We start from the raw sequence: 25341 nt of genomic DNA, 5'->3' as shown, positions 1-25341 counted from the left end.
CGGGGCCGCGCCGTGCGCGCAGGCGCAGTGAGTCGAGGCATGGGGGTGGGCGCATGCGCGGTAGTGGTGGGCATCATGGCGGGGCCCGGGCTGGTGGCGGGGGACGTGGTGGTGGACGCGCTACCTTACTTCGATCAGGGCTACGAGGCGCCGGGCGTGCGGGAGGCGGTGAGTGCGGGCCGGGCCGGGCCGGGCTGAGATGAGCTGAGCTGAGGCGGTGCGGTCTGGGCTGACGGCTCCGTGCGCTAGGCTGCGGCTCTGGTGGAGGAGGAGACGCGTCGCTACCGGCCCACGAAGAACTACCTGAGCTACCTGCCGGCTCACGACTGCAGCGCCTTCGAGGTGAGCCGCCCCGTCCTGCCGCCCCCTCCCGGCCTTCACCGCCCCTCACCGCCCTCTCCCCGCAGACCGAGATCATGCGGAACGAGTTCGAGCGCCTGGCGGCCCGGCAGCCCCTGGAGCTGCTCAGCATGAAGAGGTGAGCGGGATGATGGGGGGGGGCTCCGGGTGCGGCTCTGGGCGGGATCCGAACCGCGCTGCCTTCCAGGTATGAACTGCCGGCTCCTTCCTCCGGGCAGAAGAACGACATCACGGCGTGGCAGGAGTGTGTCAACAACTCCATGGCGCAGCTGGAGCACCAGGCGGTGCGCATCGAGAACCTGGAGCTGATGTCCCAGCACGGCTGTAACGCCTGGAAGGTGTACAATGAGTAAGGCTGGGGCTGCAGTGCCAGCCTGTGAGATGGGGATGTGGTGGCTGCAGGTAGAAATGCTCTCCTGGCCCTCCTCAACCACTGTTGAAATGGCTAAGAGACATAGAAGTGTGGCTGTGAGAAGCACCGGCTGCTTGCCATTAGTGGATGGTTGCATGCTGGGCTCTTCTAGAAGGGTTATATGTGAGGCTGGTTAAATGGATCTAATTTAGTAATTGTATGTTTTTATCTTGCTTTGCTTCCATTCTGCCCCCAGACATCTGGTTCATATGATAGAACAAGCCCAGAAAGAGCTTCAGAAGTTGCGGTGAGTGGTTTTTCATAGCCTCATCCAGAAGTTGGAAGGGATAGAGAAACTCCCCACCCCTTCAGCTCTGAACAAGCTGTGTGCGTACAGCTGTAGTGCTCCAAGGAAAGAAGATTCACCCTCCCCTCTTCCCCGACTGTTGTATTTATAACACTTATTCCACGCAAAGTCTGGGATTGTTTCTCTTTGTTTTTACCTGAACCTCTGCTTTGAGCACAATGAACTGTGGTGGAGTCCCCTTTCAAATGCTGTCACGTTTCCTTTGCTCACTGCTGATACCATTTTATTTAGTGGGCAGTTGGCAAAGGAGGAAAAACCCAACACAGGTCTCTTTTCATGTTTATTTTTTCCCCTCAGGAAAAGCATTCAGGATCTGAACTGGCAACGAAAGAACATGCAGCTCACAGCTGGAGCGAAGCTACGAGAGATGGAATCCACGTGAGTAGCTGGGATATTTGCTGCCACCCCCTTATGGGGAACAGCAGCAGTTTTTCAGTGCTGTCGTAGCAGATCATCGTATGGCTGCTATTAGTTGCACAAAGTGCTTTGGAGGGTGTGTGGTTCAGCTCTGTGTAATGGGCACTGTGGGTGGGTGAGGCGATATGCTCCACACAAGAAGTGCTTCTTAGGCTCTTCTTTATCTAAATATTGGTGTTTTTTTAGCCCTGTTTTCCAGTTGAAAGCATCTTGTAACTGTGGTTGTTCAGGTTACTGCTGCTGTCAGCTGAGCTGTGTTGGGGCTGATGCTGCTTGTGTTGTGCTTTGTTATAAGCCCTTTATAAGCCCTGACAGCTCTTTGCACCGTTCCCTTGCAGGTGGGTGTCTCTTGTCAGTAAGAACTATGAGATTGAACGGACAATTGTGCAGCTGGAGAATGAGATTTCCCAAATCAAACAGCAGCACGGGGAGGCCAACAAGGAGAACATCCAGCAGGACTTCTGAACGCCGCTCCCTTCTGAACGCCGCTCCGTGTTTTTACGTTCCCTACCGTGCTGTAATAAACCGCTTTGCCCAATAAAGGCCGCTCCTCTCACCGCGTGGTTCGTGCCCGTTAAGGACGGTTCAGCTCCGGGCTGCGATTTCTGGCTGCGGCCTCCACTCGCGTGGGGGCGCTCTCGGCGGCGGCCGGTGGCGACTGGCGGCGCTCTAGCCGGCGGCGCGTCACGTGACGTCGCGTCTCGTCTGTCCGCTCCCCGCTTCGCACCGGGCGGCCACGCCTGCGCGAGCCCCGGCCCCGCCCCTCCCGCCGGGGAGCGCGCACGGCGCGTGGTGACGTTGTGCGTGCGCGGAGCGGGGAGTTGGGTTCAAAGGAGGAAACATGGCGGAAAACAAAGGAGGCGGCGGCGGCGGGGAGGGGGCTGCCGAGGCCGGGCCGGGCGGCGGCGGCGGCCTGGAGCCCACGGCCGCGTCCCCCTCGGCCGCGGCGCCGCCCGCGCCCTCCGCGGCGCCTCTCGAGGAGCGGGAGAGCCCCGGCGCGGCGGCGGAGCGTGGGCTCGGGGAGGCCGAGGCCGAGGCGGGGCCCGGGGTGGTTCCGGGGCCGGGTCCCAGCCCGGTTCCCCCGTTGACGCCGGCGGCGCCGGGGCCTTTCTCGCTGCTGGACACCTGCGCCGTGTGCGCGCAGAGCCTGCAGAGCCGGCGCGAGGCCGAGCCCAAACTGCTGCCTTGCCTGCACTCCTTCTGCCGCCGCTGTCTGCCCGAGCCCGAGCGGCAGCTCAGCGTGCCCGTGCCCGGCGGCGCCAACGGCGACGTGCAGCAAGGTGAGCGTGGCGCCGTGCCGGGGCTGCTCGGGAGCCGGACCGGCGGGGGCTGCGCGCGTGACCGCCGGCGTTGCGGCTCCGCGATCCTCCGGAGGCTGTTAGTTTGTTTCCCGGAGGCTGTTAGCTTGTTTCCCGGCTCTCGGTAGCGCTTCTCGCGTCGCCGTTCCACGTGAGAGCCGGAACCTGAACGTCCGTCCGCTTGTTTGGGGCTGGCGGCGCGGATCGCGTCGTGCTCCTTGTTTTGGCTCCCAGGGCTGCTGCGTTAGAGGCGTGTCGCTGCGAGGCGTTGAGCCTTCCCGGCTGGACTCCGCTGGGTGACACTTGTCTGGTTTGGGGCAGGACTCTTCCCTGGGTCGCTCGGCGCTGTGTCGTCAGACGGGCCACAAGGCATTACCCGGCTGTGCTGGTTCTGCCGGCCGCGCTGACTGCTGCAAACTGTTCATCTGGGACCTGGGGCCAAGCGGGTCCGTCGCTTCCTCAAAGCACGAGGCTCCCGTCGTAGGTTATAAACACACCGACTGAAGCTCTCGGTTGATCTTGGGATCTTGTTACATTCCAGACGTTGTGTTTTACCGGGAGATACTGGTGAAGTTAGGCTAATTGTGCCAGTAATTGGCAGCACTGTCTGACTGTATCTGCTGGGGTGCAGGTACAGCGAAACCACAGAGTTACTGATAACCTGGAACCTCAATTCTTGTCTCCCATGTTGTAAGAATGCTTGGTGGTGTGCTTGGGTGAGATAAGGACTCATCTGTTGCTCAGGACCTTACAGATGTCACTAGTGAGGTGTGTGTGCAGGATCCCTGCTGGTGGAGCTGTGTGTGTTAAAGAGCAAAGCACTGACCAGAACTGCAGAGATGCAGTTTGGTGGGCAGTCCTCTCTGCACGTTATGAATGCAATCAGTTGAACGGCACGTGAAATGTTTGCCAGCAAATCAGGTGAAAACAGGCACTCTCAGTGTGCAGAGAAGTACCCTCTTGCTTTGCCTTGCAGGTTCATCCCCTGTTGGCATAGATGGATAGTCACGAATCCCACTTCCACATCTGTAGCATCCTTAGCTGTGAGCAGATGCTTCTTTGTGAAGGAATCATTGGAGAACAGTATGCGTAGCTGTTCCTGTAGTGGGTTATGGGCAGTCAGAGGCCATCTCTGTGCTGTACTATTCTGCAAGCATCCATGTTTTCCTGCTGTTTTTCTGTGTGCCTGCACCTACATAAGCGAATCACAATTGCTATGGAAAATTACTGGTTCTTTTGATAGTTTCCTATCAAGTTGTTTTCTTAATTAGTATCAGATTTTTATCCCTAAGTACTTAAAGTTATAAATACGCGTATTTATTGGCTGATAACTGCGAAAGCTGCTTGAGTGTGAGTCGGGTCCCCATGGAGCAGTTTTAGGTCATTGGTTCGTGCACTTGATTTGGTGGAAAGGTGATTTCTCAATGCCTGAAGTTTCATCTGTCCGACTGTGTCCTTTCTCTTAGGTTGAATAGAAACCCATAAGAAAATGCTCTTGGAATTTTTTTTTTAATCGCAGTATTTAAAACCCTTATTTTTAAGTTAGAGGCCTCACAGTGGGGCTGTAGGATGACTTTCTTACCCATCCAGAGCTGCTGCTTTTCCTGCACAGAGTGGTTATTATGAGGGCTCACTGCTTTGCTGAGGTTGTTGTTTACGCTCTCTTAAGGTGAGGTCAGTAGAGAGAATGTGTGGTTCTCCAACCCCTTGTGAGTGTCACAACGTGGACAGCCTTCATTAGGGTTGAAGCCTAAAAAAGAGCTACCAGGTGCTTTCAGAAAGGCCAAGAAAACAGCAGATCAGTCAGTATAGATGTGTAACGCAAGGAAAAATACATTCAGTGCTGAGCGCTGCAACATGTAGCATAAATTGAGATGCTGAATTCAATCCTGTACCCAGGGTTTGGAAACACCGTATTAAATTACATCTTAAATTATGCAGGAACTATTTTTAATCAGCTTTGGAAGGGAGGGGAGATAAAAATGATATTACAGCCACACAAATGTGACTTATCACTTGAATGGAGTTGGACAGTGATTGTTTTCACTAAGGAAAGTTTATAACTATTGCATCTTTAGGAACACACGGAGCACTTAAATTCCCAATAGAAGTGGGTGCTTTGCACCTGCAGTCACTGCCATGGATGCTGTCAGCCCCTGAGCATGGCAAGCGTTCATTGCTCTGCGGGCTGCTACGTGCCAAGGGTGAGCACAGAAGGGAAGTTTGAGTTGCTGGATTGCACAAGTGCTTGCCAATATTTCCTGAGCTGTGAAGTTTTATCATCGTTATGGCAATGCAAACATCTGAAAGGGTTTTGAACTTACTCATTATTAACTTAATGCTTCTGTTTTGGAAACCAGTCTGACGCGTTTCAGCCCAAACCAACCTGTCTTTAAGAACAGGTGTCTGAAATGGGGTTCGCTCTAACAGCATTGAGGGGTGAGGAAGTTGGATTGCTCCTGGATGGTTTGGTGGAGTTTGGGGCTGGCTCTAATTGAGGTCATAAACATCAACAGGAAAAACCTAAGCAGTTTCTTTACAGTCAGTGTCCTTAAGGAGGATGGCAGCACACGGGTTGCTGAGGCCCACGGGTGTCACGCTGGGCCTGGTGCTCAGTGCAGGCCTGGCCAAGAATGGCAGCTTCCCTGTTTGCTGTCAGCTGTACGTTAACAACATTTTGTGTTTGCATTGTTAAGTTGCATTGTGATTTGCTGCAGGATGATAACTAAGAAACGTTTTGTGTTTTCCAGTGGGGGTAATCAGATGTCCAATATGCCGCCAAGAATGCAGGCAGATAGATCTGGTGGATAACTACTTTGTAAAAGACACATCAGAAACACCAAGCAGCTCTGATGAGAAATCAGAACAGGTACGGTGCTTTTCTGCTTGCCAGGATTCCCGTGCTGGTTTCTTTTCCTTGTGTATGTTAATGCTTTCCAGGAAAATGATGGCAGCTGACCTTATTTCCCTTTGCAGGTGTGCACAAGCTGTGAAGATAACGCTAGTGCTGTTGGGTTTTGTGTCGAGTGTGGGGAATGGTTGTGCAAGACTTGCATAGAAGCTCATCAGCGAGTGAAATTTACTAAAGACCACATGATTAGAAAAAAAGAGGATGTATCTTCAGGTGAGTGTTTGGATATCGCTTAGTCCTGCCTGTATATACAGATAAGCTTACAGTCATGCTCAGTGCAGTATTACAGCTGCGTTGATGTTGCTGAGTCAATTGGAATTTGAATTCATTCTTAGGTTTTATTGCCCGGTTAGCAAAAATGAACGTGCATTGTGAATGTACAGTTTAAACATGCAGCTTCATTAGGAAAGGTTAATTACTCAGCTGCTGTTTGACAGCGTTGTTTGCAGTCTACTGAAGTAATGGGGAAAACATTCCTGGAGCAGGTAGATATAACTCTCCCTGTAGAAAGGGGCTAGGTTCAAATTTGCTGTTCTTTCCATCTAAAATAAGTTAAAATCTTCATGATTGCTCTGTTGTGCTGTTGCAGAGTAGTGACGCTGCATTGCTTTCTGCCATTGGTTTTGGCAAAATCATATTAGTGGTTAAAAACTATTACTGCTAAGCTTAGTTCCTGTGGACAATGATCTTGTTTTGCTTGCTGTATCAAGTAGACTTTTAAGATGATTTGACTTTAAATGTATTAACCCTAGTAAGCACTTACCAATTAATGTTAAGTCAGATGAGAGGACTCTGCAAAGGATTAGTAATGTTTTTCATTAGGACTGCTGTGGCCATCAGGGTGATAATATAACCCCGTGTACACTGAGTTGGGGGCTGCCCCGAAATGACTGTTCCAGTAATGCTCTTTAATGAAGGTGGAGTCTGATGGCAAGTCCATATGGCAGGGACATAGCCTGCATCAGCTTTCAATTCATGAGCTCTTTTTCTTTACCATAACTTGCATGTTGTAACAACCTTCAGAAATGTTGGGGACTACGATGCGTTTACTTGTTTTAAACCTTACCTGCTGTACCTTCCAGAAGCTGCTTTCCTCTGTGCCAAGCTCAGAAAGGCTTTACAACAGTGCAGCGCTTTTTTAGTAGATCCAGAAGTGTTTTCAACAGTATCTTTGGTGTTTAAGTGGAAAAGTTCCCTGGCTTAGCTAGGGCTTAAGTAATTTTATGACCCATAAGAATGTTAGTTCTGCATTTAGCACTTCAGTTGGGTATGACTTAATGAGAAAAGTGGGGGCAGCTACAGAACGCTGCCACTGTAACTATTGTAACAAGGATGTATTTGTGGTTACTTCAGGGTAAGAGCAGTTCTGTAGCTTGAATTCTTGGTTCTTACTTGCTTAGCGCAGAAGGGAATAGTTTTGCACTTCAGATTGTCTTAAATTTATGTTAAAATGCAAAAATGGTTTATTTTTAAAACAGAGGCCGTGGGAGCATCTGGTCAACGTCCTGTTTTCTGTCCTGTCCACAAACAAGAGCAGTTAAAACTCTTCTGTGAAACATGTGACAGGCTGACATGCAGAGACTGTCAGTTACTGGAGCACAAAGAACACAGGTACAAATATTACCATGTCTTACCTCCTGTGATGCGCTGTCTCAGGGGAAGAAATACCACTGATTTCAGACAGTTGTGTCTGTTGGAACTGCTGCCTTAACTCTCCATCAGACATAATTCCTCGCATAGGAGAGCATGTATGTGGTGCTGTAAACTTCAGGTGATCCATCAACTGAGCTGCGTGATGAGTCTCTTTAAGAGATGTTCAGACTTCTTCCTTTTCAGTAGCTTGGTCATATTGTTGCTTATAGGTTTGAAAAGTCACTTTGCAGTATTTGAGATAAAAATACATGTTTATCAGCAAGTTAGTCTACCGGTAACACTTCTCAATGAAGGTGCTTGGCAGTATGAATTTCATATTACCACTACTAGAATATGAACCTTGTGTTCCTGCTGTGTTCTTTCATAGGTATAAATACCATAATTATTCTGAAATGCACTCTTCTCAAGAAAGCCTGTTTTCCAAGGATATCTTAACTAATCTCTTCTAGTTTCTTTTCATTCCTGTTTGTGCTTGATGCTAACAGATTAACGATTCAGAAATGGTTGCCTATTGTTTAATGGAAGAATATAACAAACCACTACTGCATTTTCCTCATCTAGTGTTAACACAATCGTTTGTCAGGCTCTGAATGGTGTCACTTAGCTGGGTTTCATAGGCTGTTGTCTTGTGAAACGATGTGATTCATTGTCTCCCTGTGTAGCTGAAACTGAGGGACTCATACACATCCAGTCCTCTGGACATCTACAGAAGGTTTTATTAGTAAATTCAACTGTGCATGCGTGTGTATGTATATATATATGTATGTAAAATCCCATTTGTTTCTGTATTTTTATTGTATCTATCATATTTTATCAAAATTTTGATGGTTGCTGTAGCTTTACATCTGAATTGGGGATCCTTATTGATCCTTGTTAATTGGGATCTTCTTCTGTGTGTTGAAAAGGTATCAGTTTCTAGAAGAAGCTTTCCAGAACCAGAAGGGTGCAATTGAGAACCTGTTGGCCAAACTTCTCGAAAAGAAGAACTATGTCAATTTTGCAGCTGCACAAGTTCAGAACAGGTAAATACCCCAGAATGATTAACTGTAATCATTGCCTGCTTGATGAATGAAGGGATTAGAAGAGTACTGTCATGTTAGCAAATCCTGTTGCTTTAGTTGTATTGAACTACTGTGCTTCTATAAGAAGTTGTTACATGAAATAAATTTCAAAGATGTCTTTTATGGTGGCAGCTTTGATTACAGAAGTTCTGGCTCTATACAGATCCTCAATATGTATTTGTTGTATATGGAAGTTTTGTTGCTGTTCCTTATAAATTCTTGGAATGGCTTAAGATCAAAGTTCTCTTTTTTGCAATAATATGATTGTGGTCATATGTCATAGAAACCACCTTACTGACAAAGGAGCAAATATATGCTCAGTGTCTTTGTCTGAATGAGGAGACAGTGAGGACGTGATTGCTCCAGGCTTTTCATGCACTTGGGTGCTCTTAGGAGCTCTTTCAGGAGACACAAAATGGTTAAGAAGGTGGACACGTGGATTTGGTGCATGCTTGAAAGAGGTACAGAAACCCAGATGTGTGGGAAAGAAAGGAACTGAAAGCTCAAGAGATGTTACACAATTCTGTGATAAGGATTCAAGGCCAGTAACAGTGCATGGGAATAACACGTCGTCATGTTTTGTGCCTGTGGCAGTTTCTGGTTTCACTGAAAATGCAGTGAGTTTCTACAGAATGTGATTGGGTTCTGTAAAGGCTACGAATAACTGCTGAGCCAGATGAGTCATGCAGGTGAGGTTGTGTTATACATGTCATTGAGTCACATTGTCAAAGTGTGGGGCACAAAGTCCATCAGTCAAAACTTCAGGGAAAAGAAAAGGTATTACAGTGAGATTGGTAATGGTACCGCGTGGCTTCAAAATGGCACTGTGTGTGATCTAGAAGGGGAAAACAGCACAGATGGAACAACTGCTGGAATAATTGCTACGTGCCAAAACAAGGATGGATGCCTGCTGTCTCAATGAAGCGTTATTGAGTTTTGATTTTGAATAGGAAATAGGTTGTGTTATCACAAAAAACTGATGTTACATTTCTCTTTCTTTTTTTTAGGATAAAAGAAGTAAATGAAACTAACAAACGAGTAGAACAGGAGATCAAAGTGGCTATATTCACCCTCATCAATGAAATCAATAAAAAGGGAAAATCTCTCCTACAGCACCTCGAGGTATAGTTAAGAGGGAAAATAAGTGTTGGTTCACTGTTTCCAATCTCCCATTGAGAACTCGCATCCCATATTTGAAACTGTTTGGTGTGAGTGCAGGTTATCAGAGGCTCAGCATTGCAGAAGTGGGGCTGCTGAGTTTATCTGCTGTATTCAGGAGGTATTTAGAGGCATTTCCTGGTTGGGATAGGAAGTTGGTATGCAGAGTGCCTGGCCACCAGTGGCTGCCACTTCCTGCTGCTGGGGTTCCATTCAGTACAGAGCTGGCTGCTCATCTGGATTGCTCCCCCCATCCCTGTCATGCTGATGTGAGTGGCAGCTTGAGAAAGAGGGAGCTGGTCTGGTTTTCGTAGTAGAGATTTCCCTGCTATAAAGCTGGAACAAAGCTCTTATCTGAGCCAATTTCCCTGCACTTTGAAACACATGGGAAGACTGATAGACTGCAGTAATAGAGAATTGTTCCTTGTTGGTTTTGGCTGCTCTGAATATAAGTATTCGTGTAAGCTTCTTAGCTTTTTGTTATGAGAACTGTGATAGCACTTTATATTTTGTTTGCCTGTTAAATCGGAAGTTTGCATTGTAATAAATGTTCTTATTTCTTCACAGAATGTAACAAAGGAAAGACAGATGAAGTTAATACAGCAACAAAATGACATCACAGGTCTTTCTCGACAAGTGAAGCACGTGATGAACTTTACTAATTGGGCTATTGCGAGTGGCAGCAGTACTGCTTTGCTGTACAGTAAACGGCTGGTAAGGAAACACCCTCCCACTTTTCTGTGCAGTACAGAGAAGGTTTACTTAAAAGAATTTCCTAAGAATTTTGTAGCTTCTCTGGATTATGTCTAAGGAGGAAAAACTGGCTTCTCTGTGCTCCACTTAAGGAACAAAACAAAACAGCCACTAGTATGACAATGGGATAAGTTTTCCAACTTGCAGAACAAGTTTTGTTTGTAAATTAAGGACGTAACAGTTTTATAGTAGGAGTGGGGTAAAGTTCTGTGAAGGCAACTCAGCATTTCGTTTGAGTCCTGTAGAAATGGAGTAGCAGTGCTGCCATAGCACCTTGGGTTCAGTAAAACATTTGTTGTACAGTGGATGATTTTCCCAGTGAACAGAATGCTTCCCAAGCTGTTGACCAAACATGCTAAGTATAGTCCTTGATAATGATCCAGCACTTCAAACCCACTGGGCAAGTGCACACTTCTTAACATTCTCACGAACGTTCTTATTTTTGCTTTCCATTAGATAACATTCCAGTTAAGGCATATTTTGAAGGCACGTTGTGATCCTGTCCCAGCTGCTAACGGAGCAATACGCTTTCATTGTGACCCCACGTTTTGGGCAAAGAACGTTGTCAATTTAGGTGAGAAAATTCATAATACCCATTGTTCCCAGGTATCTTTTCCCAGTGTTTGCTTCCTTATTTACAGAAATCTCATTCTGTGGTATTTTTTCCTCCCTCCTATGACTTTTTAAATGTCTTGTGTGTTTATGTTGAACACAAGGAAAAGTTATGCCTGTTTTCTTGAATTGGAAGCTTTGCAGTTACAGTTCTTTTAGTCTTTCTTTTTAGTTCTGTAATTTCTTGTTTTTTTCTGCTTTTCTCATGTATGGCTTCTAAAACTAGTGAGAAAGTGTCAAACTTAAATCGCTTTGTTACTGCCCCCATGGGACATCAGTTAGACACACCTGAATAATTTTTCATTTATTGGCCTTTGGATGATAGTGGAGATGGAACTGTTCACTAGTTGCTCTTTTGTTTTATTCTTCAGGTAACCTTGTTATTGAAAATAAGCCAGCTCCTAGTTACACTCCTAATGTAGTGGTTGGACAAACTCCTCCAGGAACAAACCACATCAGCAAAACTCCAGGACAAATCAATCTAGCACAGCTTCGACTTCAGCACATGCAGCAACAGGTGTATGCACAAAAGCACCAGCAATTGCAGCAGATGAGGATGGGGCAGCCATCTGGGTCAGTGCCCAGACAAACGAATCCTCAAGTCTTACAGCAGCAGGCAAGTGTCTTGTATGCTGTTATTTCACATTTCACCATAACACCGAGGCTTAAAAATGCCCTTTCAAAACAAAACGGTTTATAAACGTGAAAATCTTTTAGAAGTTTGACATGCTTTAAGTATGACAACTGTTGGCCTTTCTTGGTGTTATGTAACTAGTAAACCTACTTCTGTGGAAAGAAATCGGCTTCTTGTTTCCATGTTAAAAGCAAACATTTTAAAAAACAAAAACCCTTGCAGCCTCCCAGGTTGATCAGCATGCAGACCATGCAGAGAGGTAACATGAACTGTGGGGCTTTCCAAGCACATCAGATGAGAATGGCTCAGAATGCTGCTCGTATACCAGGAATACCACGCCACAATGGACCACAATACTCCATGATGCAACCTCACCTTCAAAGACAAGTATATCCTGTGTACACGCTTCATTTGTGCCATCGTGCCAAACTTTCATTACAGTAGATGATACCTCCAGCTTTAAATGTGTTTATCTGTAACTTAATAACTCACAGCTACACATATTTATATGCTTTGTCATGTTGCATACTGTACTGTGACATTTTTTGCTACTGAATGTAAGGAAATTCAAGACATTAAAATTGAAAAGAATTTGCTTCTTTGTGTTACTAAAATGTACTGCATTGTAGTTCTGCGAAAGAAAACATTGCAGTTTTTCACTTTCTAATGGCATTCAGTTCTGGGGTTTATTAAGGAATAGTCAGGAATAGTGAAATGGAAAGTGATGAAATTTAGAGGTTTTTAAAGAAACCACATTCTGAAGTGTTTTAAAAATCAAACCTGAAGCACGGTGCTGAGCAACATCGGCCATTAAAAGTAACTTTTATTGTTAATGTGACTGGGAAACCAAAATGACGTGGAGCAATTAGTGTTTATATGGAGATATGTGATCTCTAGAGTCCTCTGGAGGAGGTCACTGCTTTAAGAAAATAATAGAAAAATTTGACAGAAATTCCGGACAAATCTGTGCTGTATGTTTCAGATCTGGTCACGCAAAGTGTTATTCCAAGTAAACAAACATAGCAGTTGCTTTGCATTCAGTGCTGTCAGGTAACACTGATAGGGATTTGAATTTATATCCATCCCCCTCCATTACTAAATTTGTGTTGAGGACTGTCATACAATGCACGTGTTGTGATTTTACATGCAGGCTGGCAATATGATTTGTCTCTAATGCGGTCGTTGTCTCTTCTCTTTTCCTACAGCATTCTAACCCTGGGCATGCGGGGCCTTTTCCAGTTGTTTCTGTGCACAACAACACTATTAATCCAACTAGTCCTACAACAGCAACAATGGCAAGCGCAAACCGTGGCCCAACAAGTCCGTCTGTTACATCAATTGAACTCATTCCTTCCGTAACAAACCCGGAGAATTTACCTTCCCTACCAGATATCCCACCCATCCAGGTCAGTGGAGAGGACTGAGCCATTAAGCTCTGTGTGTCCTGTTTGGTTATCAGCGTTTGTGGAATGGTTTAACTATTTACAGAAAAATGTGTGTGTAAAAGGAACAAATGGCAGGAGGAGAATTGACATCATATTAAGGAAAAACAAGTTCATGATTTCTATTAGTGTATTAGTTGTGGAATCACTCTTGCAGCATTACTAGTAAGTTAATTCATCTGACTAACAGCATTTGCATGATTAACACATTGTACATCTGGGAATCAAGGCAGTCTGGAATACCCTAATGTTAATTACGCATCATAACCACAGTGGAAGAGCTCGGATAATCAGGAAAATCTCATGTGAAGTTTTTAAGTAGGGGTTTCTGCTTGGGCAGAGTGATTTCTAGATGGAACTGAGAAAAATGTTTGCTGATGGCCAAACTCCTTGAGGAGCTGGTGACCGATTCCAGTGAAGATGTTGATCACACTGTAAAGATGTGGAACTATTAATAAACTTAATTCAGCCTCTCTGATACAAATTCTTGTTTTTGCCTTTCAGCTTGAAGATGCTGGTTCAACTAGTTTGGATAATCTCTTAAGTAGATACATCACAGGCAGCCATCTACCCCCACAACCCACAAGTACCATGAATCCTTCCCCAGGACCTTCAGCTCTATCTCCAGGGTCATCAGGTAAAGGTGATGGGTATTCCTATCAATTCCTGCCACAAAGAAAGTGATATTTTGCAAGCTTAAAAGTTGATTTTCACAGGAATAAGTTCTTCTGGGAACTTAACTTTCCTTCAGAAGTATCTTTGCAATAACAAGTTGCCATCATATGAATGCAGTATTCCAGATACACATACAGACTGATGTCTTAGGTTACTACAACACGTTTTTTTGTGTGTTTTTCAGTAAGTTTGTACCAAGTCGATTTCTACACTGTTTCTTTTCAGGTTTATCCAACTCCCACACTCCTGTGAGGCCTCCTAGTACCTCCAGCACGGGTAGCAGAGGAAGGTGAGTATGTGACATTAATGCAGCCATCAGACAGAGGAGTCAAAAAATGAATTGAAAAGGGCAATAGGGCTTTATTATAAGCGTGACCCAGTAGCTGGGGAATGCTTACAGGAAGGAGATTTTTGTTTAAAACAATTCTCTGCTGTCTCGTAAACTTGATCTATCTTATGAAAACTGCAACACGTTTTGCCTTAGAAATCATTCAGGCACACTTCAGTTCTTTGTTCTAATGCATTTTCCTCTTATTTATGTGCCCATATCTTTCTAGCTGTGGCTCCTCAGGCAGAACTGCTGAGAAAACGAGTGTTAACTTCAAGTCTGATCAGGTGAAAGTTAAGCAAGAGCCGGGGACAGAGGAAGAGATATGCAGCTTCTCAGGAGCAGTAAAGCAAGAGAAAACAGAGGATGGCAGAAGGAGCGCTTGCATGGTAAAGTTAGTTTGTGAAACAGTATTCTATAGTATTCCTAGCAGCACATTTAAGAATCCCAAAGTCATAAAGCAGTGTTACTTTTAAGCCTCGTTTTCTCTTTAGCAGCCTCTGAAGACTGGGATATATTTCACTGTCTGAGAAAGTATCTTTGAACATTTAAGTGTGGGCCAGCTCTAATGGTGAGCTGTTTTTGTAGCTCTGCTAAGGCTCTTCATTATTAGAGATTTGTGACATAAGTACCAATAAGGTGGCAGTGGGAGTCATGCAATGACTTTCTGATATTCATATATCAGAGCATAAATAACAGTTTATTGTGACACATATTAGTAGATATGAGTCTGTTCTTGAAAGGTTGGACTTAAGAAAAAGTAGGTTTCAGTACTCAGGTCTACAGAATGATGTGCTGCTTATGTGGGCAAGTGGTGCGTAGTAGTTTTGAATGGTGGAGGATACGTTGTTTGCAGTGTAATAGGAGAGATGCCCTTGTTAAACTGACCCTTAAGTTTTCGTGTGCTTTCATTTCAGCTTAGCAGTCCTGAGAGCAGCTTGACACCACCGCTGTCCACTAACTTGCATCTGGAAAGCGAATTGGAAGCCTTAGGAAGTCTGGAAAATCATGTAAAAACTGAACCAGGAGACTTGAGTGAAAGCTGCAAGCAGTCTGGGCACGGCCTTCTCAATGGCAAATCCCCAATGCGGAGTCTAATGCACCGATCAGCTAGAACTGGAGGAGAAGGCAGTAATAAGGATGATGATCCAAATGAAGACTGGTGTGCTGTGTGCCAAAACGGAGGGGATCTGTTATGTTGTGAAAAGTGCCCCAAAGTGTTTCATCTGACTTGTCATGTTCCAACACTCCTCAGCTTTCCGAGGTACCAGAACCAGAAACAGTGAATTGGTTCCTGGCAGCATCTCTGTGGTCTCAGTCACATGACAGATTTCAAGATGGTACCAAAAGGTTTTGGTGCTCCTCAAGATCTGCCAGCTCTGCATGACTTTTTGTAGTAAAAAAGTCTGGCATTTTAAAGGCATGCCTGGGTTGTTTTGCACGTAACTGATGAATGTTTATTTGCTGAAAGTATAACCTCAAAGTGTGATTCTGTTATGGGAAGCTCATTTTTAAGTCATGGTGAGGAAGTGGTTTTGAAGTATCTGGTAGGATTTGGGAGAGGAATATGAGGGCAGGAAAAATGTCCCTGATGGGTGTTTACCTTGAACATTGTGGGTTATCCCCTGTCTTTATATATCAAAGTCTTTAATGTTGTACAGTGTGAATTGTAAGAGCCAGTGACAAAGTCTTTGTGGTCAGCACTGATGAGCTTTTTTTTTCCCATTCAGTGGAGATTGGATATGTACATTCTGCAGAGATCTAAGCAAACCAGAAGTAGAATATGATTGTGACAACTTGCAACACAGCAAGAAAGGGAAAACAGCACAAGGCCTGAGTCCAGTGGACCAAAGGGTATGTCTCAAATTTGTAGGAATCAGTTTCTTAGGGAAAAAAAAGTGTTTTATGATATTACCCATCCATCCCTCAGTATTTCTCACTACATTTTTGCTTTGACTGCAGCAAATTAATTATAGTTACAGGTTTACCAAAGCAACAAAGTTTTCTTGCTTGCGAGCATGTCCTGCTCTTAGGAACTCTTTGGAAGTTGTCTGTTAAAATGAACTATAATAATCCAGTAGCTAAAACTTGGGTGTAAATGCATCCTGTAACGTACACGAATCTCTTTGGTGCTTTTAAGTAGACTTTAAAAATGATACAGCTTCCTTACAAATAGTTACAGGAGCCCGGTGTGTTAAGTTTATGCTGTGAGAGATGCTACAAATTGTTGCTTTATGTGAAAAGTATAATGACCTTGGTGTAATTATTTTTAGCTTTATCAGTCAGCCTGTGCACAAAATTTTATGCTATTATCAAATCAAATTCCTCCAAAGGAATTACAAGCAAAGGGAAGAAAAACATTTGAGCAGGGGAAGATTATAGTCTATTTCAGATGATGGCTCTTAGGGGAAAAGAGTCTGAACTGAGTCCCTTTCTGTAAGATGCAGTTACCTTTGGGCAAATACAATTGCAGTTGTTTGGCTTTTTTTTTACTTTGACTTTTTATTAGTGTGCCTCCACACGTTTGATTTAGCCTTAGATATCTGTTTGGAAGAAGAATGCAAAAGGGGAGTATATCCCTGCTGTGTGAACAGTAAGATGGTGTTCTACTCCTTACCCCACTCTCCAGTGCCCTCCTAAGGACCTTCACATTTTATAAATAAACTTTTAGAGATCGTGTTTAAATTTTCCAGTACAAAGTACAAACCCATTTAAAATTAGGAAATACACACTTCTGGACCAAGGATAAATTAAGGATGTTAACGCCAAGCTGTTTATTTCTTTGTAAGAAATGTGAACGTCTCCTGCTTTACCTGTATTGTCATGAGCTGAGCATTGAATTTCAAGAGCCAGTCCCAGCCTCGGTGAGTTTCCTTTTTGAAAACAGTTTATGATTTATTTTTATCATAACATCTCTGTGAAGGCTAGAGGTGAGTTTGGGATGGAACTAACTGCTTCTGCTTGAAGCAGGTCCCCTGGGCCAGTCTAAATCATTTGGAATATCATGATTCTGAAGGGTACAGAAGCTGATTCTATAGCTTGTCCATGCAGAAGCTCTACCCCCAGTCCTAAGCCCCAACATTTGAGTGACTTTTGTTGACTTGAAAGTGGGTTAATCAGGATACTCATTAAATTCAGAATGTTCCAAGAAGCTTTAGAAAGACCTTGTTTAAAAATTATTATTGGACAGTCTTAAATGAAGGGATGAAAGAAACTATTTGGACTTTTCCGTTTGCAGTTGTAAGGCCAACAAATGTATTGCGAAGTATTGCTGTGCTGGGACAGGTAGTGGAGTTTAGGAAGAAGCTGTTGGAAAGTTTGAGGAAAGGAAATTGGTCCCACTTAGTGCACGTGCCTGTGATATGTGACAGCATTGCCTGGTTGATACTTTGAGAAGCAAAGAAATTTACTGCTTCTGTGAGCTGTGTCTCCGTTGTAGTGATGAATCACTGTTTGTTCTTGGCAGATACCAAACTACTACAAAATCATAAAGAAGCCGATGGATTTATCTACAGTGAAAAAGAAACTGCAAAAGAAACATTCTCAGCATTACCAGACTCCGGAGGACTTTGTGGCGGATGTCCGGCTGATCTTCAAGAACTGTGAAAGGTTTAATGAAGTACGTTAACTTCCAATCTGTATTCACTTATATTTTTCTTTCCATTTATTTCAGCATGGTTCCGAAGCTTCTCCAAGTAGAAGCTGGGCTTCCAGTTGTAAAGTTATGGATTATGGACCAGATGCTGGTTCATTAAGTAATGAAATGAATGCAGTTACAGAACTAGCTCTTGTTTTCAGCTAGATGAGGAGCCCTTAAAACTGACTCAGACTGTGCAGAGCATTATTCTTAAACTCAGGACTTAACAGTGAAAAGTGCTTTTTTGACAAATATTGTACCGTTTTTTTGTGTCAGATGCAGGCTGAATCCAGAACAGCAAATTGTTCAGTATTCCTAATGTCCATCCTTAGTGCTTTAGCTCAAGGTTGGTGGGCTATCATGATAATTAGTGCTCAGGAGGTGACTTCTGTATGGAGTCCTATTATAATGAGTGTGGAATGGTGACCGACTTTGCAATGAAGCCATCTGATAGTGAAACATCTGCACCTTACATGTGGGATGTGAATTGGAGGGATACACCAGGTTGGTGCTGTCACAGTTGGAACAAAGATTCCAAGTATCAAAACCAACTGTGATGGTGCCCTGCAACTGAGCAGCTGCTTAAAAAAATAATAGGCATTTCTGAGATAGATCACAAAGAGCCCTAAAGAGAAGGCATTGCCAGGAATGGCTCGTTTAGGCCTTGAAATCCATTTGATGGCTGGTATTTCTTCTGTAAAATGTAATGCAAGTTTTGCAGTATTTGGGCAGCGTTTCTGGCTGTGTGAATTGCTGAACTGAAGCACACAGATTCGTATTTAAAGTCTCTACTGCTTCATGAGTGCACTGGTGAAAATCAAGTTGAGGTACTTCTTAGACTGTGATGCTGTGCAATGTAATTACAATCATCTGGGACTTTGACAACCCGACTCCCTTGTGTCTCTGTATTAGGTGGAAGAAGTTGCAATTATGTGAACTTCTCGTACAAGGGAATTAATGAAGCATCTGCTGTAGTGGAAAATGTGCTCCAGCTCTTAGGGGCCAGAGTAAAACCAGGGAGCAAGGACTGATGGATGCTTTTTAATAAAAGGTGTTTCAGACTCTCTCTGAAATTCCAGCTGATGGCAAAAGATGAGCGGCCTTGAACTCTAATATTAAACAAGACCAGGTCGAGTGCCTCTAAGCCATGTTCTCGTAAAGCAACATAAAGTGGAGTGTGCTCCCAAGAAAACAGTCTCATGGAACGCTTAACTGTCAGAATTGAACTGAGACTTTTCCCTGCTAATGCATGAGTTTGTAGTGAAGACAGCAGCCATGAGTAGTGTGCACGTTATAGAATGACTCGGAGCCCTTTCCTTGTACAAAAACTGTGTTTTGTCAAAGGTTTATTTACCTCGTGTCGCCCTCTTAAGACTGTTTTAAAGCTGGTTCCACTAAGAACTAAAGAGGTGTAGTCCACAACAAACTGTTTTCCTGTTATGGCTGACTGTAGTCATCCAATCCTATGCAATCTCATAACTTTAGGAAGGATTATAATTCCATTTTTTTTTGACTCTGGTATCCTTTTTAGATGATGAAAGTTGTTCAAGTTTATGCAGAAACACAAGAGATTAATTTGAAGGTAAGCGTTTTAGACCATGCACACTTGGTGAAGGGATGTGCATTTCCAACAGGTGAATATTCCTGTCTTCTTTTATTTACAGGCTGATTCAGAAGTAGCGCAGGCAGGGAAGGCAGTTGCATTATACTTTGAAGATAAACTTACAGAGATCTACCCAGACAGGACCTTCCAGCCTTTGCCTGAATTTGAGCAGGAAGAGGATGATGGTGAAATAACTGAGGACTCCGATGAAGATTTTATACAGCCACGTAGAAAACGCCTAAAATCAGATGAGAGACCAGTGCATATAAAGTAATCTAATTATATGGACCTGGAATTTATTGTAAAAACTGTTATTTAAGTGTTCCTGGAATATTACCACGCCTACGGTGGCCGTCTTGAAGAAGCTGATAGCTTTTTAAACAGTATTAGAGTACAAAAAACACTTGTACAGAAAGCTATTCTCATCAGAAGGGGAAAAAAAAACTGTATTGTAAATTTTCGATGGCTATTTTTGTTGTTTGTTTTGTTTTTTTTCCCCTTGATTATTTACTATTTCCTTTCTTTTCTTGATGGAGGGGACACGCTCATCCTGGTCTCAGATAGAGGTGGATGAATGCTGAAGAGAAGCAGATTTGGAAAGAGATGTTCCATGTACAGATGAGGCGGCTTAGTAAAATGTTGTGCAGGACTGGACCAATGCAGTTGCTATGTGTTACTTTCATGCTGGACTATCATGTAGAACTGTAAGCAACTTCCCCCAAATCCCCTCTGTGTGTGAACTCCGGTGCGTGTTGGGTCATTGCTTTCATCATCTCATTTAAATGCTGTTGTGAATAACTGATCTTCCGCGTTGATCCAGTGACCTGAATTTGACTTTTACTACATTTTATGTACAGCGAAAGAAAAAAACAAAACAAAACAAAACCCAACATCATTAAACTGTTCTGAATTGGTGACTGTAGGAGTGTGAGTTCTTGACAGATCCAGACTGGAGTGGTTGCAGCGATTGCTTTTCAGTAGAGCTCGGTGTGTGTGTTACAAAGCCTGTACGAGTTACATCGTCTGTCCCTGGTCCCCCTAATGAGGCAGAATGTTACCTTCAGCGTTTGTTATCTCATTTTCTGTACTTGAAGAGGTAATAACTGGTTGGGGTGTTTTTCCAGTCTTCCTAAATATCAGTTTCTAATAGACTGCTCGGCAAACAATAATCTATTAACTACCAAATGTGTAAAATTTCCTGTATTCACTTTGTCTTACTTGTAAATAGTAAACTGAGATTTCTTGCAGCTCAGCAACATTTGCTGACCTGTTTTTAAGCTAATATGTATTCTTATGAATTGTTCCTATCAAGAAAAGATTTGTAATATATGCTGTCTATTTCTAACATTGCATTCGTTTTGAGATTATATCTTACTTTTATTAAGAGAACTACTCAGAACTTCCTTCAGAAGCAGCTTTGTGAGCGAAATGGTCTGGAAAGATTGGAATAAACTCGTTGAGACTGGGTTGCTTGCACAGGCCAGGACTTGGCATTGAATGATTTCTGGTCCAAGGCTTGAAAAGAGAGGTCAACTTCTCAGTTCCACTTGTGCAGTGCCCACCCATTGCACGCCGTGTTGGTTCCAGCGTTTCAGGTTAGAAATGAGGTCATCCCAAAGTAATTGCAGTTGGAACAGTCACTTTGCTAACACAGAAATCGATGCTAGAAACGAGAAATGTAATTTCTGGCCTTCGTATGGATCTCGTTTAAAAGTTAAAACGCAGAAATTCCGTAGTCAGATGAGGTCAAGGTGATGGACGATAAATTCGCCATAAGATTTTACGTGAATACAGCAATTCTGTGGTAAATCACCAGGGTTTTAATATATAAAGCATGGGCAGCTCCTGTGACCATTGTATGTGCTTTACTCCAGCAATGGTAAAGATCAATGTTTCTAGCACAGCGTATCAGGTTGAGATACGTTCTCAGAAATGCTTATGCCAATCCATTGAGGTTTTATTGCTCTTTATAGAGGCCAGGTAGGTGTACATTATGACTGTACCTCACCGTAGGCAAGGAGGCTGAAGGTATTTGTAACTTTGAGCTCACGTCTTTGGATTATATGGACAGTATGGCTGAGACAAACTCATTTTTCTCCATTCTTTCAGGCGTTCGGGTAGTGTCAGCTTCGGTCTAGTTCGTACCAGTTTGTTATGCAAAAGGAAAAGTTCTCCTCCTCCAATGTGTATCATACTGACATAGCCCACAGCAGAGGGTGAGATGTGTGGATAGGACACAGGTCGCAAGGAGGCATCGTTAATGGCTGTGTGTGTTGCCTATTTATGCATTTCTAGTTTCTCATTTTCATTTCGCAAAAGAATATTATTAAAACTATAATGAAAATAAGATTATTTTTTTTGGTGAATTCTCTTCAATTGGGGTTATACTGTTCTTAAGGCGCTCCGGGTTCTGTACCTTCAGGCCTCAGCTTTATCACCATTCACTTTGTGAAGCGCCGGTCTTTGGTTGCAGATTCCTCCTGTCTGGAGCATGGAGCACATGGCTTGTCCCATCCACTGAGTGAGAGAAGGACCCCAGGACGAAGCTGTGGTGCAGGGGATGATGTGTCCCCTGGCTGCTGCAGGGGGAGTAGCATCTCTTCCTCCCAGCTACCAGACTCCAGAGCAGATGTGTCAGTGTTTCGAGGCAGCCGCTCTGACGGACTTTCTGCTTTCTCAGAGTGAACCAAACGTTGTGGTCTTGCCAGTTTGTGTTCCACTTGTTCTGCAAACCAGGTGTGGTGCTGGACTCAGACCTTGCACATGGAACCCAGTGAGCGTCTGGGGTCAGTCCTATTCAGCTCATCAGTCCTCAGTAGCGTGATGTGGAACTTTGCAAGAAGTCTTAAGCGTTTATTTAAATGCAATGAAATAAAAGGAACACTCTGGATTCCGAGCACAGAAATTCAGGGGTTGCTTTGAAATCAGCAATTTGAAACTCCTCAATGGGATCAATAGGCCGTGCTGCTGCATTTCTTACCGCGTAGGCTGTCTGTGCTCAGGGTTTGCTCAGTCAAAGCCGTGCTGTGTTGCCCTGCTGGATGCAACTCGTTCCAGAGCAAATGGATGGGAGATTCCATGAGTGCAATATGGGCAAGTGGCAGTTTGTTACTCTGGGAAACAGAGCATAAATTAAAGCAGGTAAAAGCTGCTGTGGGTGCACTCCTTGCCTGCTGTGCTATCTGTGATAGCAAGGAGTTGGTCCAGTGTCCGAGCTAACTGCTCTCATTGAAGATATTGCTGTAGAAAGACCATTAGCATCTTAATTTGTCTTGTAAATGACCCCGAAGTTCCAGTTAATCCAAAGAAGTAAAAGGCAACTTGCTTTTGAAATAGGAATGACAAGTGTACAGTGTGCTACGCGTGGATCTCAATTACCTCAGCAGGTATCCTGCCTTGTAATTACTAGTGATTAGTGCTAATTTAACCAGCTATGGAGGTTCAGGTCTTTTATGCAACTGCGCTCTGGAGCCCAGAGGCCTCCAATGCACCGAGGCTGAGTTACTACCCAAAATAAAAGGTGTGCTTGTACAGCAGCTCCTCCATCTCATTCCTGTGTTTGCTTCCTGGGTTTCAGCTTTATATGCTTTCTAATGTACCGTTAAGTTTGACCTGTTGTAGAGCGAGTGCTGCGTTACAGAGTGAGTGCGTGTGAGCTCACAGCCTGCACTGGGGGGTTCTCCATTCCGAGCTCCACAAAACGTGTATATAAGCCCAATTCCTCAGCTGAGAGCTGGTTTTTACCTGTAAATCCATTCATGGAAGGGTCCCGTTCACACCATTCTCCAAGTATTTCCTGCTGCCAGAAATCAAACTGGCACTTTATTTGCACACTGCTCATTGTTTGCTATGATCATTCAGAAAAGTGCTGTTTCTGTGGTATTGTATTACCTAAATAATCACATTTAACTCCTTTTTTTTTTAATGAGGTTATAGTTTCTCATTGCTCTGTTCCCGTGGTTTTTGCCGGCGTGTAATACAAAGGTTTTCTTTCAATAGTAATTTAATGCATTAGCTGCCTGTAGATGCTTCTTGTTCAGTACTCTGGAACGTGCTGTAGAAGCTGTATTAGTTCCGTTTAAAGCACTGTTTGAAAACCAGTTTGTTTGGGTTATTTCTATTAAACGAGAAAAAAAATAAATCAGTTTTGAGTTTCTTTTTGCACATGGAGGTGAAGCTGCTCCTCCTCTTTCTTGTCCTCTGCTTTGGAGGAGATCTGAGCCTCCAAGCAATGCCAAGTGCAGTTAGGAAGGCAGGGATGTGCAGGGAGCAAATGGGCATCATGTATAGGACCAGAGGTGGTGGCCCAGAGGCCTTCTGCTGAGAGTGGGATGTGATCAGCTCTCCTATGAGCTGCGGGTCACCAGGGGGTGCTCCAGCCCAGCCATCTGGGTGCTCCTGGCACTCAATGGGCGCTGTGTTGTTCCTCTGTTAGGAGGAGGTTTCTCTCCCTGCCTTGCTGTGCAGAGCTGCAGTGTGATTTTGTTCCTTCTGCAGCCCCTGTCACAGCAGTGCTGGAACGCTGCCGGCTCCTGCTGGGGGACTGCAGACGTGTCCAACCAAGTTACATCTCCTGCCCAATTAGAATCGATCTGGTCCTCCTCCAGGTGCGCCCAGAGCAGCATCCTTTTAATGTCTGAAAGTGTCAGGCCACTCGATTCCTGCAGGCTGCTGAAAACTTACTTCTGTCAACAGTAATTCAGTGCTTTAGTGGTGGGTTCCATCCGATCTTCCTCCCCAGGAGCCTAAAAAAGCTGATGTGAATGCACAGCCAGGGGAGATGTGGTGCTCGGAAGCAGGAGGGCAGCATTTCCTTTGCTTTGTGCATTGTTCTGTGCCAGGAAAGGCACTTCAGGAGCTTCATGGCTGCTGGTTGGCACTTCTCTATAGATTTAATACTCCAAGGAGAGCTTGCTTCACTTTATTCTTCACTTTATTCCCCCCTACTCAGTTCAAGGCCCAGCTCCTGAGACTGGTATTGGATTTCTACTCATTCTTAAGGCTCTGTTTCTGTTGTGACAAACAGTTCCTCCCTCCTCTCCGTTGGGTGCAGCTGTTTGCTCAGCTTGCTGCTTGGTCTGCCACCGCAGATCTGCACTTCAGAGCAGCGCATGAAGTTGCACAGCATTATTTACACACAGACCCCACGTCAGTGCTGCCAGAGGATCCAAATCGGAGCCATTCTTAACCAGCAAAAAGATCAGAATCTTCTTCTAGCTGTTTCCACTTGTCATGTTATGCAGAGCTGTACCAGAGCTGAGCTCCTCGTCAGTTACTGGTTCCATTTCCATTGCAGAGTTTGGGATCCCTGCTCGGTGCAGCCGGTGCTGGTGTTTGCTGTTTGCAGTTGTTTCCATCTGCTGCAAAGGGTTCTGCAGGGCTGACCGGGAGGTGGTGGTGTCTAATTAAACAATGTCTCTTTGTGACCATTTGCGGGATATTGCTGTCTTAATAACAGCTTTCCAACACGTTGCCACAGCAACAGAACTCTTCGGAAGGGTTGGTTCTTAGTAGGTGAAGTGCTCTTGCCAGGCAGGAGCAGCTCAACATCTGCCTGTTGCATCCCAACCTCCTCCTGGAGGGAGACAACTCAGCCTCGTGCAGAAGCTTCTTTTGCTGTTTGATGAGTCTGCTGGTTGTTGTTTCATTAGCAAGAGCTAATCATGTAATACAATTGAACAGCTGTATTCCTAAAAATACGCTACTAAAATGTATGGTGTGTTTACTTCTTCACATCACCAGGCTGCAATTTCAGGCCTGAGCTTCTGGGAGCCCCACATGAGTCTATAGGGCTGATGCTCCTGGCTGTACAGGTGCTCGTGTATCTTCTGGGACTCGTGTGATGCGAGAGCTCACCGCACTTCAGCAGTAATTGCCAGACAAAATAAACACACTGCCATTAATCTCGACATGCTGTTGTGATGTGGGGCTGAGGGACCCGTGCAGCTGCAGCGATCAGTCTCCACTTTGCTGATGATCTGGTGCTGCTCCGGGGCTGCAAAGAATCACTCTGCTGAGCAGAGCTGTGAGTGACTGTGTTAGGATTGCTTCTTTTTTCCACGCGTGCCAACTATGTTCCC

At 44.5% G+C, this 25341-nt stretch overlaps 2 protein-coding genes across 5 annotated transcripts; both read left to right on the top strand.

Annotated features, from left to right (window-relative positions):
- The first annotated feature begins 37 nt into the window (after positions 1 to 37).
- Positions 38 to 2061, top strand: BCAS2 (BCAS2 pre-mRNA processing factor). The gene is made up of 7 exons (XM_072355943.1): positions 38 to 168; positions 250 to 342; positions 408 to 478; positions 548 to 709; positions 969 to 1019; positions 1377 to 1457; positions 1835 to 2061. The coding sequence occupies exons 1-7, from the start codon at positions 40 to 42 to the stop codon at positions 1959 to 1961; spliced, it is 714 nt and encodes a 237-aa protein (XP_072212044.1). The 5' UTR covers positions 38 to 39; the 3' UTR covers positions 1962 to 2061.
- Positions 2062 to 2259: 198 nt separating this feature from the next.
- On the top strand, positions 2260 to 21611 carry TRIM33 (tripartite motif containing 33). Of its 4 annotated transcripts, XM_072355938.1 has the most exons (20): positions 2262 to 2776; positions 5545 to 5663; positions 5771 to 5918; positions 7184 to 7316; positions 8264 to 8380; positions 9427 to 9541; positions 10145 to 10291; positions 10787 to 10904; positions 11314 to 11558; positions 11799 to 11963; positions 12782 to 12982; positions 13523 to 13655; positions 13919 to 13982; positions 14251 to 14410; positions 14939 to 15285; positions 15752 to 15875; positions 16811 to 16885; positions 17488 to 17640; positions 19190 to 19240; positions 19323 to 21611. In XM_072355938.1, exons 1-20 carry the CDS (start codon positions 2338 to 2340, stop codon positions 19533 to 19535), a joined length of 3267 nt encoding a protein of 1088 aa, XP_072212039.1. In that variant the 5' UTR covers positions 2262 to 2337; the 3' UTR covers positions 19536 to 21611. The 4 variants fall into 4 exon arrangements, with proteins under 4 accessions (XP_072212043.1, XP_072212042.1, XP_072212039.1 ...); XM_072355942.1 differs by lacking the exon at positions 11799 to 11963 and having other exon boundaries at positions 2260 to 2776; XM_072355941.1 differs by lacking the exon at positions 16811 to 16885 and having other exon boundaries at positions 2261 to 2776.
- The last annotated feature ends 3730 nt before the right edge of the window (positions 21612 to 25341 follow it).

The sequence above is a fragment of the Excalfactoria chinensis genome, chromosome 23, assembly GCF_039878825.1.
Source record: "Excalfactoria chinensis isolate bCotChi1 chromosome 23, bCotChi1.hap2, whole genome shotgun sequence".
Classification (NCBI taxonomy): Eukaryota; Metazoa; Chordata; class Aves; order Galliformes; family Phasianidae; genus Excalfactoria; species Excalfactoria chinensis.
The sequence above is the reverse complement of the archived record's forward strand: the minus strand, read 5'-3'. Positions and strand labels throughout refer to the sequence as shown.